A 19,453-nucleotide genomic window follows, 5' to 3' on the forward strand; every position below is an offset into this window, starting at 1 on the left:
ACACACACACATACACTCATACAGACACGCGCGTGTGCGCATGCACAGCCCAAGGGAGGTAAGTCCAGCCCCCAGCAGCAGGACCATCCTTCTGCTGCTGGATTTTTCCAGCTGGAGCATCTTGCCGGCTCTGCTGTAATTTATGGAAATTGGTTTCTGACGTGGGGCTTTTTCTGTTACGGCAGGGACCCACGGACTGAAGAGGAAAAGCTGCAGTCAGGGCAGGAAAAGAGAGGGAGAGAAAGAGGTGGGGGGGGGGGGGCAGAGGGACAACAAGGGAGTGGGGAGGGCAGAAGGATAAAAAGGTACAGACACTTCAGAGATGTGTGAGTTATAATTAAAAGTGCCAGAAGAAAGGCAGAGAAAGGGGGAGAAAGAGAGCTATAGGGAAGGGAAAGGTGCTCAGATACTGAGTCAGCCTTAAGGAAGGCAAACACCAGAAGACAAGTTCAGGGAATACCTCAATATACCAAGAAGGACCTGTTCTGTCTGAATCTTCACCATGAGCACAAGGAAGGGCTGCCCTCTGCCACTGGAACAAGGAGACCGGGAGGAAAAGCATAGTGAGGGTACTTCTGACCTGGAGCGACAGGAGTGTGAGGTGGAGCTGAGGAACAAAGCTATTCTGCAGCAGAAGAGGCGCCTTAAACAGGCTACCCAGTTTGTGCACAAGGACTCTGCTGACCTGCTGCCCCTGGATGGCTTGACAAGGCTTGGCACCTCCAAGGATCTGGTAAGTCCAGTGGGACTCCACCTGAGATGCATCGTCCTTACAGCCTTCATCCCAGCTGGGAACTGCTGTGGGGAGGAGGCACGGGAGTGAGGCCTGTGGCCATCTCCTTGTGGAGATATGGAGCAGAAGGCATCGGGGATGGGGGGCTGTTCTGGGAGCTGGGGCAGTCCATGGCCTGGTGGCACTTCCCCAAGGGCTGGGAGCAGTTTCCACAGTATCTTTTGCCAGCTTAACTGCACTTCTGCTGGGTTAACTGCACACTTCTCCCCCTTGCTGTGGTAGTTTTTCTGTCTAACTTCTATCCACTGTGGAGTTTAACTGCTCAAGGATGTGGAGGTCTAAACCATTTTCCCAAAAGAGGGCCTACGTCCGGCCAGTGATGAGGGCAAAGCCCAGCTGTGCCAGTGTGTATCATAAAAGAACTTGTCCCTTTCTGCAGCCCGTGCTTCCCCCGTGTCCTCAGACCATCGCAGCAGCAGCCATGGCTGCTCATCTGTGTGTATCCCCAGTGGTTGTTTTCAGACCACTGTGGCAGGACGCATGGCTGCCGGCAGCGAGGTGCTGCTGTGCATGGGCGCACACGTGCATGGGACAGGCAGTGTCCCAGGCGCTGGGCCTGGATGGAAACTATCCTCCTTGCTGAAACCTTCAGGTGCAGAAGCTCTGTTGTGCACAGACAAGGGGTCAGTGCCCTGTTCCCCTGCTCCCACCACCCTCCCCACAGCCACCTGCAAGTCCCACAACCAGCAGGGTCAAGGGTGGCTCCTTTAAGTCACCCTGAGGTGCTGCCTCATCTCTGGCAGCCCTAAGCAGCTGCACATGGCGGTCAGCAAGGAGTAGTCTTGAGCGTCCATCTAGCCCTGAATACAACTAAGCCTGTGTCTTGTACTGTCTGAAGTACAAGAGGGGATCACATAAGTGTTGTGTTAGCAGGGAACAGGACCTTCCACAGGGAAGGTGGTCTGGCCACACCAGAGCCTGAGGCCTCGGTCAGGCTGGCAGCATGGGCAGGCTAGCTCCGGCCTTACATGTCCTACTGCATTGCAGCTGAAACATACCCTCAGGAGGGGATAGCCAGGCATGCCCCTGGGTCTTTGTTGTACAGCTTTCATCAGGGGATGGGGAGGAGACGCTTCTGAATCTTTGAGTGTTTGCTGAGCCCACCCACAAAGGCAGAAAAACATATCTACATGCTTTGCTTCGGGATTGACTCACACCATGCCCTAAAATGACAGCTGAGGTGCCAGCCAAAGACTGTGAGAATCCTGCACAGTATGGGTGGCAGTCTTGGCCTCCAGAGGCTGGCACTCTGAATCCCTAAATGCTTGCTCTAGCAAGACAGGCCTTGTCCAAATCACTTGCCATGAGCAGCAATTGTCATTTGACGTCCTGGTCAAATTAAGCATTCTAGCCAGGAGATTTCCTTGCATGCATAGGCAGCTTTCTGTCATTGAAAAACTCTGCATAGTTCATGTTTGATCCATAACAGAATGGCTGAAACATTTTTATCAGGGAGCTAAGGAGCAGTGAATAAAGCATAATGTCCTTTCTGCCATGGCACTGTTGTGCTGGTGTTAGAAGGCAGCAAATAAAGTGTGTTACCCATGCAAAGTTTGCACACACCATGCAATGCCTGGGGTCAACGAGGTAACTCTGGTACCTCTGTTTCTGGTTCACTTTGGGGCAAGAGAAGAACCAGGCCTTTGATTTCCAAGGCCAATTTAGCAGTCCCTGAAACTTGATGGTCACTGTGATACGACTGTGATGTTTTGGGGGTTACAGTCCCAGATATGCTTTCAGGCACTCCTCCAGCCCCATGTAAAACTCCATCTATGTGCCCTAAATTGATCTGACTCTCTCCTGGAGGACAGGAAAACAAAGCAGCTGGAGAGGTTGATCTTGGAGAGAGTGCAAAATATAAAACATCCCAGACTCCTATAGCACCTATACTGGGAGGAAAGTTTAATTAATTCACCAAAACAGGTCTCCATTGACAATGCAGAGAATACAGCTGTGGCGGGTCCATGTGTCCTAATATTAGAGCAAGGTCCAATGTTGTTTAAAAGCTACATGTCTTCTTACAAACCGAAAGTCAGGCTGTTACTTTTTGCCACTCTTTTCTGTGCTGCGTAATTGTGGGTATTCATTCAGCTTATGTAAAGCACCCAACAGTGTCTGGGGTTTGATAGGCCCACCCGATCTCCAATAATGAGTAATTATACATTTCAGTGGAAACCTCACATTTCCAGTTTTATAACAACTACATGTGTGATACTTTATTTCTTTTTTCAATGTAAAAAAACGAGTAGCTGCATGAGCTAAAATATTATGAAAGTCTGAAGTCCTGCCTTTTTCCTTTCCCAAAGGCAAGATCCCCAGCTCGTACCACTTCACCAGTCATAGTAAAGCCTTCAGATTTCACATTGAAGAGCCTCAATGTGATGAGTTGCACTTGAGAATCTGCTCTGGCCCTTCTAAGTGCCCTGAGAGGGCCTGCCTTCCAGATGTTGGCCACAATCCCCTTCAGGTCCTCTCCTTCCTCTTCATCTCACTGTTTCTTACCAACCCAAGAGAGACGATGGTCTCCACTTTTCTGTCCCACCAGTGAGACAGAAGACAAGAAGGGCCCCAGGAGTCTGTTCTTGAATCAGATGCACCCACAATCCCAAAACTCAGCTACTCCCCATCAGTGCTTGCCTCTTCCCAGCCTGAGTGACAAGAAGGGGATAGATGTGGCAGATGCAAAGGGCCTGCTCTTTCTGTGGGAAAGGCTGCAGGGAGAAGGAAAAGTCCTTTGCATGCTATATAGTGAGAGGAAACAGGAGGAAGGATGGGAATTTGGAGACCTGCTGTCAGTTTCCTGCCCTTTCCCATGGCCCAGATGTTAGCTGGCAGCCAAACTGGTACTGCGCTCAGAGTATTTAGGGAGTGAACTATGCTGTGGGCTTGCACAGTTGGCTAGGAAAAGACTAGGAACAGAGAGATACTTTTACCTCACTTTTTTAACTACTGCAGTGTTTTTCATGCAGTATATCACTTGCCCCTTGAGTGACAGGGAAACAGAGGCAAGAGGGACTTGGCACTCTGCAAAGAGCAATGCTGAGTGCAAAGAGCCAGTAACAGCTCTCCTGCTCCAACCATTGGGCAAAACTGACAAGTTAGTGTGCTTTGACTTGCAATTTACACAATTCCCTGGCCTCAGCTCTCTGACCTAGCATAAAGCTACACTGAAGCACACACACACTGTGGGGTTAATACAGCCCAGTTTACTGGCAGGTCTGCTCTAATTCAGATGTTTAGCCTGCACATTGCTAAGGTCATATGTCAAACTGATGCACCATTGGAAGTTGATTTTTGTAAAGCTACCTCCAACAGGATGACTTCATTGATGCTGCTTATTGTTGGCTGTGCAGGGACAGGCTCTGCTATCTCAATATTGGGCAAGAAATAGGGCATCAAGCTGATAACAAAGGGAGCTTTCATTCCAAAGCCACACTTTTCTCGGTGTGTATGCAATACTGGGACATGAATACTTTCACAATTTTTCTTCCCTTTTGGTGCACCTCCCTTATTCTGCCCAGAAAAAAAGAGACAGGAATGAGGAATACAAGATACTTGAGATATGACTAAGAATCATGAGATGTAAATGAAGTTCCTTCAATCATTGATTGGGCTGATGGCGTTCCCTTCTAGCTGTGAACAACATAGGGCTTCATAGATGCTCCTCCAACTAGGGAGCCAAAATAGTACCACTTCTGATGGAGGGGAACAAAGACAGATGCCAAAGAACGTTAGAAGCTAGTTTTAAGTTCCTATGCAGTGGAAGTTTCCCGCTTTACTACCAATAATTGCTTGTGCACCTAAAATTTCTGGAATCCTGCCTTCTTACCCATGTGTACATCATACACATGCTGTGTCCCCTATCCCCTCCCATATTAGAAGGTGTGAGTGTGCCTGGTTGGATGTCAGCACACACACATCTGGTAGTGTACTGCAGTACCTGAACGCATACGAGACTGCTGTGTGCATGTTTAGCTGAAGGAACAGATATGTATGGGGAGAGCGTGCATCAGGCATGTTCTTTTCCTCCAGTAATTGCATCCCAGAGATCTGCCTGTCACAAGCATTCCAGCACTTTAACATCACCTTAGCAGTTACAGAAACAATCTTGGGATTTAAAGAAATCTGTTTTGGGGTAAGCCTGTCTTTCATCAAAAAAGGTCAAACATTTGCAGTCTTCTTTCCTGGCCTAGCAAATGTCCTTGTTCCTTAGAGCCATACTTAGCTGAGATTTCTCTTTCTTTGTGATGGAGACAGCAGCCACATAGTGTGGTCCAGCGGCGGCTCCTGGAAGGCAACCTGAACAAGCTGCGGGGCGAGACCAGGGTTCAGTCTGCATGGGTTCAATCTCCACTGGCAAAAGACCATGAAGAAAAGATGGAAAAGAGAGAGGATAAGAGAAAAGAGACTTCATCCCTGCTAATACAGTGCCAGGTAAGGCAATAACTTGGTGCTGCTGATTCCACAGTTATGGCAAATGTTCTATGAATTCCAGCTGCCCCACTCCCAGGGGCCATGCTAAGTTATTAAATGCAAGGCCAGCTGTAGCCAGAGAGATAATATTTCCTGCACAGCCTTTCCTAGAGCCTGGATTCAGTTCTTCCAACAGACAGAGGAAAGCCTTTCTGCCACATGCATTCTAGTTGTCCATGTTTAAAGATAAATTACCTTAATCACACCACCTTCCTTTGGAGGACAGCTTTCCCATGACGTGAGATATTTCATAACTGCATACAGAAGCAACAAATATCTCCTTATCACTTTGAGACAGATGCACCTAGTTGATTTACATTTACAGGATACAGCCTTGTCTGATTCTCTTAGGTGTCAAAGGACCTCCTAAGAAAGTAGGTAAATGTGCTCTGAATTAGCACTATGGCATTTCTTTATGGAAGCAGTATTTTTAGATCCCTTCTCTTCTTATACCCTCCTATACAGCAGAACGCACTACTCCCTGGCTCCTGTAGTTAAGAAAGCACATTCAAAAGCTGTGCCACATGAAAGAGGGCTCCATGGTTAGAGTTGTTCAGCAATATGCAGATAAGAGACTCACCAGGATACAGACCAGGTACACAAAATCAATTTTAAAGCTGTGTTTATTTCAGTTACCTTTCCTAAAGAACATCTCACATGTTAGAAAAACACATATACCTTTGAAAATTCAGTTGTCTCCATAAATTATCATATGAACACAATCTGGTAGCAAGTTTCTGAAATGTTCAGGTGTCCCAGTACCATGCAAAGCCATTATCTGCTTTATTTTCCAGCTTTTACTGTTGCAGTTAGGCATTGCTTACTCTGGCTTTTAGACGTGTAGCTAGGTCAATATAACCATTCTTGAGAATACAGACTAGTAGGAAAAATGGCTTTCAGTGTAATTTCTTCGAATACCTTGATTATTTTCTTTTTAGCAAATGAAGGTGTTTCTTTTTCTTTAATCACCACTCTGTATGGTTCTGTAAGAGGAAACTCACTGATAAAAGATGCTATTTTGCCAGGCATGTACATTGAACAAGGACAGGCATGCATAGGTATCATATCCCAGCTAAGTTAGTGTCAGAGTCCGCTACTCATTCCTGTTTTGTGTTTCTAACGGACTGTAGTCCCGCTGACATACATGTTAACCATCCTTCGTGGAGGAAGGTTAATGAACATCACAGTCAAGGAAACAGGTCTAACGCTGCCTTTAACTCTCCCTTACTATCTTCTGCACAGGCATTTCTCTCTTTTTCTGTCCTTCTAAGAGCAAATCATTGTTTGCTCCACTTAATCTTCTTACATTGAAGGAAGGGAAGCTCTGTTCCCCTTCTTTTTAGTCTTGCTGCTTTTCATGTTCACATTCGTGAACTCCAAAAAGAAGTAACAGATCTATGTCAGGAAATAGGACCCAGGCTGCCAGTTCATTTTAACCAGAAAGGTGAGACGGCAGCTGCTGGAGAGCTGCTTGACTATGGTGTAGTTTTTATCAGAAATGGAACACAACCCCAGTGAAGTCTCTTGTCTCTGACAGCATACCCTGAGAAAAGAACATCTACCAGCATAGAGCTTCCATTTACATTCAGGCAAGTATCCTGAAAATTTCAAAGTGGTAACAAATGCATCACCTGACTACTAACTGAACTTGACTGAGTAATAAAGCTGAAGATAAGTGGACTTCAGTGATACATGGAAATCCAGGCAGTAAGTGTTTGCCCTCTAACAGGTTACAGTTGCCCTGTACCTAAGGCCTTTTTAAGTTTCAGAGATCACAGACAAACCCAGTCTGTAAGTGTTGTAATACAGTCACTCACCCTCCTATTTAATTAGCAGATTAATCAGCCAATCTGACTTCAGCAGATTTGCCCCTTTTTGTTGCAGTTTTTGCAAAGCACTTTGGAAAGCTTGTCATGAATGGCATCTGCATCGTAAAATCAAGCTCTTATTTTTTTTGTGGTGTCGCTTGTTGACTTGGAAATAGATGCTGAAAGATTTCACTGCTGTCCAAGGCTGATTTCCTCTGTGACAAAGCAATCTGCGATCAACCTTGGTTCGTTAAAGCAGCTTCTTGACTTTGGAACTGACATTATTTCAGAAAAAAAGCTCTTTATAATTCTTCCTGATTCCTCTCCCCTCTTTTTTGTTTTTTTTTGTAAGTCCCTATAATTGACCCTTAGATAAAGATTGTTGGTGACTGACAGTAATACACCGAAAATCTTGGGGCAGAGATGAGAGTGTGTAATGTGATGGAAAGTCCCCTTAGTTCACTAAGGCTTTCAGTGCTCATCAGCTGCCTGTGTACTCCTTACCTAATCTGCATTGTATTTGTGTTACACTGGACCAAGGACTCCTCTAAGGCTCCTGGTGGGTTGTCTGGACAAACAGTTAGTGGTATAATTGAAAAGTAGATAGCTTTTGTGAGGCTGTTGGAGCTGGTAACTGTGCAGGCCTGTTTACCACTGCATGAGATTCTATTTTCTACAGAATAATCACTGTCCTGTTATATCCTAGCGAATTTCTAACTTGCAATTTTCTCAGCCTGCTCTGAAGCAAACCTCAAGCATCTGCCTACTGATAGTTTCAGTTTATTATCACAACAATGCTTCTCAGGTCTGCCTGCTCCCAAAGTGATTCTTTAGCAACTGCTATCCATCCTGTAGGTCTTCTGTTTCTGCAGAGCTGATACAATGCCTTTTCTGTAGCTGAGGGATGAACAGCTGGCTTCTGTGAGCCACAGGGGTGTTAACTCTTTCCTAGTAGAATCCATGTCTGTTAATGAGGAAAAGCTGATTTACCTGGACACTGTTGGCAGGTTGCACTCTGGGCAGATGTGATAGCATACCTGACCTGACACTCAAGGCTGGTATACTTGCTTAGACAGTGAGGAGGCACAGGGAAGCACAGTACAGAGGATTAGGATACTGATACTTAACACGTATCTGCACTTTGCGCTTTATCATGTCTCTTTGCTTAGTCTTGCCACAATCCTTTGAGGCAGGGCTGATGTGGCAGTGAGAACCAGGCAGCACAAGACATAGAATGGTTAGGGTTGGAAAGGATCTTAAGATCATTTAGTTCCAATCCTCTTGACTGAAAAACTGCTACGTTAAAGTTTCTAATAACAGGTAAGTGTCTGGGCAATGAAACAGAAATTAAAAAAGACAAATTCAAAAAGAAGCCTTTGGCAGAGGTTGCAGAGCACTTTGGAGACCACCATTGCCTTGGATGAGTCTCCTGACCACTGCCTAGAACAGTACATATTTGGCTGTGTTGCTAAGGAAGGTCTAAGGGATTGTCACACCGTTGGAGGAGTGGGTATGACAATTTTGGGCCCACAGTAATTATCTGTTATTGTCTTTCCTAGTGCCAAGGTCAGGTATTGAAAGCGACTGTTAACACTGGGTGTCTACCAAATTTCATCTCCAAGAGCTGCTTAAACCAGCTGGGGTAAGTCTTTGTGCAGTAGAAAAGGAGGGGTAGCTAAAAGCAAATCTGTGGCAAGAACCGAGGCACTCTTGATTCCCAGCCCCAGTGATAATTACTAGCAGCTTTGTATGTGCACATGACTGTTTTAGGAGAAGATGCAGAGGGTGGGCTACAAAGCAAGGTATCAGGAGCACTGACAAAGTTGTGTGCAGACCTCAGAGCTGTGTCATTCTGTGTGTGTGTACTGCAGGGCAAAGCTGCGCAGCTAATGGTTAGCCTCAGTGAGGAACTCAAATGGACAGCGCCTTATGGTTTTGCTTGTGGAATCTGCCTCCAGACATGCTGTATGAAAAAGATTCCTCCTCTTATGGGCCTCTTCCCATTAAGACCATCAGCGAGGAGGCCTGCTTTTCCTCCTTTTCCTCCACTTGAGGAAATAACACCTCTTGTGTCCCACAGGCTGGAAGAAGTGTCTGCCATGGACTGTGGAGACCTCTCTCTACCCATCCCCAGCGTTGTTGGCCGAGTAGAACATATGGAGTTGCAATTTGGCCAGGAAACAGTGCTGTGTTCAGCACTAGTTGTAGGTGAGAGTGTCAGCCCCTTCTCTTCCCCAGTTTTCCTGTGTCCCTCTTGCCCTGCCAAAGCCATTTTAAAGGATCTCTGGGAAAAACGTAATGCAGTGGGAGGCTGGTGATGCAGTCACCTCCACTGCTGGCCAAGATCATTAAGCACTGTGAATACCCTCAATATAACAAAAAGCAAAGGGCATAGGAAGAGTACAGAGAAGACAGAAGATGTTGAAATTTGAGAGAAATGAGGTGGTTTTTGGTCTTAAAGTGTATAACGTGGAAAATTCTCATTTCCTTCTGAAATGGACCTTTCTTACAATTATCCAGCCTGCTTGATTAGTCCTCTGGTGCCCTATGTTCTCCTGCTGAATAGACACTTGTGTCTTTGGCTGGATGGAAGTCATCAGAGAAACTGACGGAGGGTACAGCTAATTCCCCAGAGTTTTTGTCTGTGTACTCATCTGCCTCTGCTGCAGGGAGCACCCTGGAAGAACCTCGTAGCCCCAGAGTGCTGAGTCTCCCTTGGTGTCCTAAGGCAGGACTATTTGAAGGAAGGAGCTGTAGGAGACGTCAAGTCACAGGCACTGGAGCATGCCCAGAAAACAGCAAAAATGCTGCATGTTATGCATTTACATCATGCTACGCATATGCTGAAAACAACGTAGTCAACTTTTTTCCCCTGTTCTTTCTCCCTATTAGTCTTCCAGCTTCACCCTCTTGCCTTTACCTGTCTACTCATCTTTCCTGAGTACTGCTCATCTTCCAAGGCCTCCCTTGCTCCCTGTCCTCTTTTCATGTCCATCCTTCCCACTTTCCTAGTCATCTAGAAAGAGCTTCTTCCTCTTTCACACTCCAGCTCACTCTTCTTCTTTGGTTTCCCCTCTACTTGTTCTTGTATTAGTACCAGCACAGGTGAATTTAGCCTTGTAGCACCTATCTGTTTTTCTGCGATGTAGAAATGGCTGCCTGGAAAGAACAGAATTGCTGTATCTGTGCCTTGCATCTCCCTGTGCACACTGCTCTTGCATATGTGGTTATAAATAAATTAGAAAATACAGCCACTGGTTACAGGGCAAGCAGGCATCGCGGAGGCAAGGGAAGTATTAATGATGTTATTGGTGGCTGCTGAATACTGCAGACTCCAGGACCTGGGAACTTCTCCTTCCCTGCCATTGAAGTCCAGATGGATGACTCTAAGACCTAGGAGGCCACTCTCACCAATCAACAGTCTAATATATGTTCTTAGTGCTAGGTTCGGACAATAGTAAGGCTGAACGTGTACACGAGAGGCACACACTGAGAGGACACAGACAAGGCCAGCCATAGAGATTACCACACAGAGCAGTGCCTTTATCAGCACTCACATAAACACCAGCACAATAGCCCCCTCTCTAGATGACCAGGATTGAAGATCACTAGCAGAAGCTCACACATCCTTAGTCTCTAGATTCACAAGCACACTCATATTTACAGAGTCTTCAAGTAACAGTACAGCTTTTACATCTGTCTTATACTCATGTCAGGACCCTAGCCCCTTAGCTAGCCACTGATCCACACCTTAAGTCTTTCCAGATCCAGTTTTCCTCCTACTCACTGGCTAGACCAGATTGAAGATTGCTAGCTAATTACGTATACAAAACCACAAGCATATAGGATTAAATTAACTTGGGAAATATAAGCACACCCAAGTCTTTCTAGTTTGTGGCATTTAGACCTCTGGAACATATGTCCTGTTCTCTTCGGGTCCTGGCTTATAAACCTAAGGCCACTGTGACCCTGGTCAGAGCTGGTACCCAGATCTCTCTCGCATGCTTGATCTCTCCAATTGCTGACACCTAGACCTAAAGCTCTGTGACCCGTAGTCTTTCTCCAGTTTCTGGAACTTCGACTTTGCAACACACAAGTGGAGGCTCTCCAGTTGCTGGGGTCCAGGTGTATAAGCCCTATGGCCTGTGCTTCCTTCCCCAGTTACTGGCACCCAGGCTTCTCTCAGACACTGGTCTCTCTAACTGCTGGCACCTGTGGAGCGCATCCTCTTCCCCAGTTCCTGACACACCCCTATGAGCCCTATGGCCCGTGGTCCCTTCAGTTACTGGCACCTCTCTTGCACACCAGTCCCTCTGGTTCCTGACATCCACAGCTATTTGCCCTTTAACCTGTGGCATCTTCTACACTTGCTGACACTTAAGACTTTCATCAGTCACATATAGGATAGAGAGGTTATGGAGAAAAAAATTACTTAATAAAATTAGTCAATAAGAAGATCAGATAGATTGCGGTCATCAGGCACAGGGTTCGGTCAGACAAGGGAACTGACCAACAGCCTACTTGCATGTGACTGGCCCCGTTACCCCCTCTCCTCTCCATTTTTCCACGCTTTTTCTTCCCTGATCCATCCTGCTGCTTGCCTTCTCCTGCCTCTGGCCCTTCCCCTATACAGCCCATAGTAAGTTTTACATGATCCCACAAGCTCCCTCAAATATCTCATAGTATAATCATGATAATCATGGCTCCCTCCTACAGGGAGGAGCTACAGACTTCACTTTGACCCTTTTCAGGGCTGTGCCTAAGTAGCTTTTTTAGCAGCTCATCAGTCAGTGACAGAAGAGTGCTGGTCTTTGTAATTGTCACTGTTATCATCTGCTTGTTAATGCTTGTATGTTTAATTCATCAGTTTCCTTGTTATTTATTTACTTTATACTGGATAGACCATAACAATATAACTTTAAGAACCAGGTGCTCTCATATTCCACACCATCTTACAGGACACACACTTCCTTTAGAGGGGCAGCATATATAGCCTTAAGCCTGATCAGTCTCTTCTCTCTTCCCAGATGACGAAATGCTGGAGTTTTGCATTGGTCTCCAGACTCTGTTGTCTCTCAAGGTAAGGAATATTTTCTTAATATAGGGCTCCTCTCAAGAAGTTCTACAAGATTTTGTTGCTGTAAGCATCAGAAATACTTACGACCAGGTCTGCCAGGTTGCCACTTGCAACGCTTGTTGCACAGCTGCCTGGTTGCAGGATGCTCTGAGCCACTGACTCCTTTCCAGTCCTTCTTAAAGGTTTTAAGAAAGGAATAATCCAATAGGGTACTATCACATCTCCCATTCTTTGTACTCCTGACCATACAAGTTGCAAACAGGAAGAGGAAATTGAAGAGGAGACAAGAAAAGGCAAGGCACACTTCCAGCTGCATTGCCTTTTGAAGGCAGATGTCAACAGACTCTGTCCTTGCTTTGAGCCAAATAAAGCTATATGATCACATTCAGGTTCAGCACTAGCTGGACATGAGTAGAAAGAGTCTTCTTTTGTCAGCTCAGTTCAGGGTTAGTGCTCTGCTGAGCCTGACTCTTGGGGGGCACAGAATATGGTTGCTGCAAGATTGCTCTTGCCTGTCAAGTATTTGTAGTCATGTGTCAGACTCATAAGGCAGGAAAAGCATTGGGCTGAATAGCTACGCGATGTGAAGACATCACCTTAAAGGCAGTCATAGGAAGGAGTAAGGGGAATGGCCCTGTGAAGGGTTTGGAGAGGAATCCATTGAATCGAATAGGAGCAAAGACACAGCATGGGGGACAGGGTGAGGAACTGTAAGGTTTCTAAAAGCCCAAAGTGGGGTTGTTTGGTGGTTATACAGACTTTTGCCAGTCATAAGACATCATGAGATTTGCTATCTGAAATGTCCAGCAAGTAACTGGCTCTCCCCTTCTTTAGTGTTGCATCGACTTGGAGGAAGGAGTCCTGAGATTTAAAGCACTGGGTCAAGAGCTGCCTTTTCTACATGCTTCTGAAGAGCCTGGTCAGTGACTGGCTGCATTCCCCATGTACGGGGCTGAGGAGACTTGCTGCCCTCAGAGAGAGATGAGGGTGAGGCTCATATGCCCCTGACTGCTAAGTTCTAGGCTGAGGCGTTCTAGGCTGAGGCATTCTAGGCTGGGGAGTAAGACAAAGGCAAATGGGTGCTGGAAACTCTTGTTGCTAGGAGTGCCTCATCTTGAGCGATAATGCTCCATTCAGTGGACCCTCCTGTTTGACCCATGTGCTGAGTGGCCACTTTGTTCTTGTTTTTCTACCTGTCCCTGTTCACTCCAATTTCTGCTTCTGTACTAAATTCACCCTACCCTTTTAATGACTTATTTTTACAATACCCTCAATTCGTGAGACAAGAGTCTCCATGAACAATCTTCAATAGCTCTGTGGACAGGAGGACAAGCAACTTGTCCAAAAGCCTCCAAAGATCACCATGACTGTTTCCCTTCTCTTTGCCTCAGTGTGAGCAGAGTCCACTCCCATTTCTTTGTGGGAAGGGCTCTGTGGCTAATCGCCTCACCTGTGCTCTAGGGAAGATGGATTTTTTTACTTTTTGCTTGCTCAGAGTGAAAAAAGAAGTATTTTCCTCAGAAAAGCCTTGCAGCAAAAAAAAACTTTAGAGTTCTTAATTCTAAGAAACCTTTGCAGCAATGCTGAGCATAGATGCCTAAGAGTATGGTGGACACACACAGGGGCTTGGACTTTGCCACTGCTTCCTTGGCCACTGAGCTATGCTGTATGAATGGCAATACTTATCATCTTTTGGTCTTATATGTAGTAACCACACTTGCACACCCTGATCTTCTGACCAGGCCTCTTCTCTCTGCATTCCAGCTGCTCTACATTCCTATCACCTCTGCTGTATCATCAGAGATCCTGCCACTCAGTTTAAATGCTATATTGAATTACAGCACCCAGAGTCTTCTGCTCTCCCAGATCCTTTCTTTCAACTTGAAATCTAGTGACTGGACACAGATATATATAATATATGTAAGATATAAGCAGCCTCAAGTCCCGGCATCCCACTGCCCATCAAGTATGCTATTCCTGCATGAAATAAGAACTAGACTTCCCTGCAGGTCAGAGCACTGTGAACTCATCCAGGATGACTATTGTGGTTATTAAGTCACTTAATTGTTTGGTTTAATTATTTTTCTATTTATTTGCATCCTAGAGCATAGCTGTATGATAAATACATAGTCTAGTCTTTACTAGCGCTACGAAAGATGCAGCACATCAGGGCTTATTCCATGCTTCATGACTAATGATGCACTATCCAAACTCTGCACAATGTCCCTTTGTCCATCCTCAGAATATCATGACACCCCATTTTGCCTGTCTTCCTGGATTAAACACCGCTGGCTCTCTTTTATTCAACCACTCACTGTTTCTGTTGCGCTTCTCAAAGAACTCGTGTATGCCTTTGTTCGTTCTTTCCTAAATCCGATGCTGTATGCTGTAGTTTAACACATGCTAAGGACAGCAGAGTACAGCCTGGCTGATATGATTTGGGATACAATTGCTAGTGTTAAGATGGTGTGACTTGCTTCTGCTCCACCTACAAACAGCATCAGGCTAGTGATTTCTATTGTTAGTCATCATAACTTGCAGCTTCTGATCTGTTCCTTGGCTTCTTTGCCATTCTTCTACTTGTGCATCTAACTATATCTGGCTGCATGAACTGCTTTCCATGAATCTCTTGAATGACACCAACATCTCCCATTTATGTCAGGATACATGACTACTCAATAAGACTGTCTTCCAAAGTACCAGTAATTCCTCCTCTATTTGTATAACTTCCATGTCTAACTGGCTTGTCAAACCTAGGGTTTTCTTTACAGTTCAGACCTGTACAAAAACTGTCTGTCAGCTGGAATCTATTTACAATTAAAAATGGCATATGGAACAATGGCAAGTAATATGCTAAAGCTGACAGATACCACATTCATTACAGCTCTTATTGTTAATTTTCATGATTAAAAAAGCAGAAAAACCCTAAACCCTAATCCTAAACATTAAAGCTCTCTCGACCTCTGATCCAAACCCTAAACCTAACTTTGGGCCTAAATCTATCCCCTAAAGCTAACTCTAACTGTAAATTTAACCCTAAACCCAACCCTAACCACTAAACCTAACTCTAAACCTTAATCGCTAGTCCTAAACACTAGCCCCTAGTCATAAATACTAACCCTAAACATAACCCTCTAGATCTAACCCCCAGCTCTAACCATCTAAAATTAACCCCAAAAGGTAAACCTAATTCTAAACACAATGCTAACTATAAACACTAACCACAAACCTAACACTAATTCCCAACCAAACCTATAACCACTATCTCTAACCCTAGCTCTGTCTCTAACCACACTAACCCTTGACTCTAGTGACTAAATATGACCCTGGCCCTAAACCTTAACACGCATCCTAACCCCTAGTCCTAATCCCTAGCCCCTGATCCTGAATGGTAGCCATGAAGGTAACCACCTAAATCTGACACTCTCACCCCAAAACTCTAACCTCATAACCGTAACTCTAATCCCAAATCCTAAACATAACTCTAACTCCTCATCCTAAACACTAAAGCTAACCTTATCTCTAAATGTAACCTTTAATGTAACCCCTAACATAAAACCTAACCACAGAAACTAACCCTAACACTAGCCAAAAACCTGATCATAACCACCAGTCATAACCTTGGCCTAACCCTAACCACATAACTCTAATTCAGTTATTCTAATGCCCTAAACCCAATTCTCTAACCCCAACACTAATCCTAAACTAAATGTTAACTCTAACTCTTAATACTAAACTCTAACCCAACCCCCTACCCTTATCCTAACCCTATCCATAACCCTAACCATTATATCCATAACCCTACATCTAACACTAACCGTAAACCTAACTGTAACTCCAACCCCCTAACCCTAACCATATGTGATGGCTTTTGCAAGTGCCCAGAAGAGACCCTGCTTCCCTCCAGAGCATCCTAGGGCTTTTGCTAGGTTTCGCTTTAGCCAACAAGGGGCCCTGCTGCTTTCCAGAGCAACGCAGGGATTTTCCCAGGCTTTGCTAACACACTGGCAAGTCTCTGCTGCCTTGCAGATTGCCTAATAGCTTTTGCTGGGCTTTGCAAATGCCCACAAGTGGCTGCCAAGGGAAGGTGAGGGCCACTACCAGCTTCAGCTCTGGCCACTTCTGTGTGAGGGCCCCAAGTGGTGGGTGTGCATTTTAGAGCCTTTAGGTGAGGGTTAGGTGGTAGAGCAAGCACAGAGCCCCAGTGTTGATGGGGCTGTGAAGGGACTGCCAAGCGATGTAGAGGGCAACCAACAGCTTTCAGTCCCTGCCACTTCTGTGTGAAAGCCGTGCCTGGTGGGCATCTACTTTGGAGTGGGACTCTAGCTGGGACGAGGGCGTAGGTAAATAGGAATCTTCATGAACTCAGACTGAAGCCAACAGGAACCTTCCCAATGATTTAAAGAGTGCTGGATGGGATTCTAGAGAAAATTGGCACAACTTTGAGTGTATAGTTCTAACTAGTGGCTGTTACTTTATAGCACTGCAGATACCCACACACTAGCTACTGTTGGAATTCACCAGGTGATGTTCCAACGTGTCAGTCATGGGATAACTCTGCTTTTGCTCACCTTCAGAACATCCTCCAGCCCTCTGAAGCCTTTCTGTGATTCACATGCCTCTTCTCATATTGCTAATAGTTCAGGTTCCTCTGAGAATTAATGTGCTACAGTAGGTGAAAATCACCAGCTCTATCTCTGCACCCTCTCTTCTCTGCCTAATGAATCCTTCTTTGCATCCTCTTTCCTTCCCCCAAGCAAATAATTCATTTTTCCACAGCGGTGACAGATTTGCTTCTTCCAAAAGGAATTATTTCCTTTTTAGATAATCCTTTGAATTCTTTCCTGCATCCTTGTTACTAATACTCTCTCGCGTTGTGCCACTGTCTTGCCAGCCTTCCGTCTTTGCTGTCAACAATATGTATGCATAGATGTAGATTGCCACTTGTCAGTCACAGAGGATGTTTCCAAGCAAGAGCTAAACTAACATGTGAAAGCTCTTGTTTTCAGCTGTGAAATCATCTCCAGAGCAGAAGATGTGCTTTTTGTTTTCCTTCAGTCCATGTTAGTTGAACATGTAGGTCCACACAGTAAAGATCTCAGACAAACACTGAGTAATCTGTTGCCAAGTTATCTTGGAACCAACCCATCAAATTTTGTTGCAGGAAGAGCTTACAGAAAAAAGTTTATGATTGAATGAGTACTGCAAGTCATAACACCATGGCTGACACCTCATTTCAACTCATTCCCTAAACCACAGTCTAATCCTACGGTGTCAGTACCTGGTTTCCGCATTGTCAAACAGAACTCCTGGTGGGTTTACAACTCCCAGAGTTCCTTGGCATTAAATGACATGTTTCTCCAAAGACCAGCATTTTTGTGTCATTACATGGGAATCCCAGCTGTCATTGTGAAAGACAGGATCCTGGCTTTAAAAGATGTGATTATAAAACAGGATTTACACTATCTCGATGATGCAAACTCAACCCCATCTGCAAACATGGTAAGTCTTCCTATGTTAGGGAACTCAGTTAAGTAATTTTTAAGTGGGCTGGCAAGGCTGAAGACTGTCTCAACTGTAGCTTCCTTTGGGAAAGCCTATTATACAGATACACTTCCCTACCTCCAGTTCCAGTCACCTCCATTGATTCTGAGGGATCAGGGGAAGGAAGGAGATAGCTAAAAGTCTTTTCCACCAGAGATCAAAAAATGCTCATACTTTCATATGGAAAGTAGAAATTTAGTACAAACTGCCATCTCAGAGCAGGACATAGGCATATCCTGAATGTGTCCAGCACTAGCTTCCTCATGATGAGATCAATCCCTTCAATACAGACACTGGAATATTAGGGACAATCTCTCTGAATCACCTTGGTGCTCAGCTCCCAGTAGGGCTACTTTCCAGTAGAGTGGACACAACAGTTGCAAAACAGGCTGCAGGGAAGTGTCTGTCACAGAAAGTCTTTGGAATAGAGAAGCAAGTGTGACATGGCAGGTGTGAAATACGTATGGCTGAACCTGCCTGAGGATGGGGAGATGGACTTTTGAGGCCCCTTCCAAAGCAAACATGCACTCTGCCAAAGCTGTAATCAGGATCATTTCCAGCAGCTTGGGATCTCTTGGTTTTGAATGGGAGCTCCAGCTATCCATACGCCCAGAGGCCTGCTCCTTCTTTCACTCCTGGTGTGCAAGTTTCAGAACTTAAGATTGCTGAACCACCTACATACTTGCACAGTCCTCCTTTCAAGAGACTCCACTGGCAAATGCCAGGATATACCTGAAGAATTATGGAAATAACTGCATTCAGCAGAGAGACCACAAAAACACGTGCAGGGATGGCCAGTGGGTTTATTATGTCTCAGGAAAATAAAGCAACACCCTCTATTTTCTTGCTAGTAAATTCAGCATCATAACCAAAGCCATGAATCATTTATCTGCAAATGCCCCCCCTGACCAAGAATGCCGCTGGACTCCTCACTTGCTGTGTGCTGGCACTGGGACATGCAATTGTGTCTTGCAAATCCTGCCCTGTCATAAAGCTTCCTGGCACCAGTGGGTATGCCAAACTACTACTGAGTAAAATGCAGCAGACAACATTTTCTGCTGTGTGGGAAGGAACAACTAATTCCAAATGCGTGGCTTGTGTTGTCTGGCAAGGACAAACAGGCAGTGAGTTACAATGAAAGTATAATACAACTATCGTCCTAGAGACAGAGCTCCATTGCTCCTTCCCTGAGTAGGCAATTGTTGCCAGTTGAAGTAGCCTGAAGCACTGACCTGAGAAGTACTCACTTTATTACTTGGAGTCCAGTACTTGAAAAAAAGAAGAAAAAAAAAAAAAGGAAAATAACCTTTTTACCAAGGAACAGCACAGAAGTTCCTATTAATTGTTCTACAGAGAGTTTTCATTTCTCTCTGTGCACAAAGGACACAGGAGCAAAAAGCAACTGCAAGTTATTATGTGTCGTAAGCAATGTAAAACTGACAGGGAAACCCTTGAACATCAGCATTTTTCCTCTCAAATGGTTTTAACAGCAGAAAGAGTTTTGGGCAACAGATGATCTGTAGCATCTGTATTTTCCCACCTCTGCTTTCAGCAATGCAGCACGCCTGGGCTTGCACAGCACACAGCAATGTTATCCTTGGGCCAACAAGAGGGCTGGGTTGCACAGGTTGCCCTGTCCATCATTTGCATTGAGTCTGACTCATTTTCTTTTAAATATGGTTCTTACGAAAATGTCATCACTCCCTCCTTAACCCTTTCCTGTTTCTTCTCAACAATTAACAGTGCAATAGTGGATCA

General features: G+C 45.1%; 1 protein-coding gene across 2 annotated transcripts in view; it reads left to right on the top strand.

Moving 5' to 3' along the window:
- Positions 1-259: 259 nt before the first annotated feature.
- NRIP2 (nuclear receptor interacting protein 2) overlaps positions 260-19,453 on the top strand; it is a 32,332-nt gene continuing 13,138 nt past the window's right edge. The window contains exons 1-6 of one of the 2 annotated variants that reach the window (XM_061360864.1): positions 260-733; positions 5,051-5,227; positions 8,634-8,716; positions 9,155-9,282; positions 12,102-12,154; positions 12,986-13,310. In XM_061360864.1, the coding sequence (XP_061216848.1) occupies positions 503-733; positions 5,051-5,227; positions 8,634-8,716; positions 9,155-9,282; positions 12,102-12,154; positions 12,986-13,078 (765 nt within the window). In that variant the 5' untranslated portion in view covers positions 260-502 and the 3' untranslated portion in view covers positions 13,079-13,310. Of the gene's footprint in view, positions 734-5,050; positions 5,228-8,633; positions 8,717-9,154; positions 9,283-12,101; positions 12,155-12,985; positions 13,311-19,453 lie in introns of those variants that run through there. The other variant, XM_061360870.1, reaches the window with a different exon arrangement.

This window comes from Neopsephotus bourkii, unplaced genomic scaffold, assembly GCF_033783945.1.
Source record: "Neopsephotus bourkii isolate Nb327-2 ecotype Australia unplaced genomic scaffold, CSIRO-AGI_Nbou_v1 NB_107, whole genome shotgun sequence".
Lineage (NCBI taxonomy): Eukaryota > Metazoa > Chordata > Aves > Psittaciformes > Psittacidae > Neopsephotus > Neopsephotus bourkii.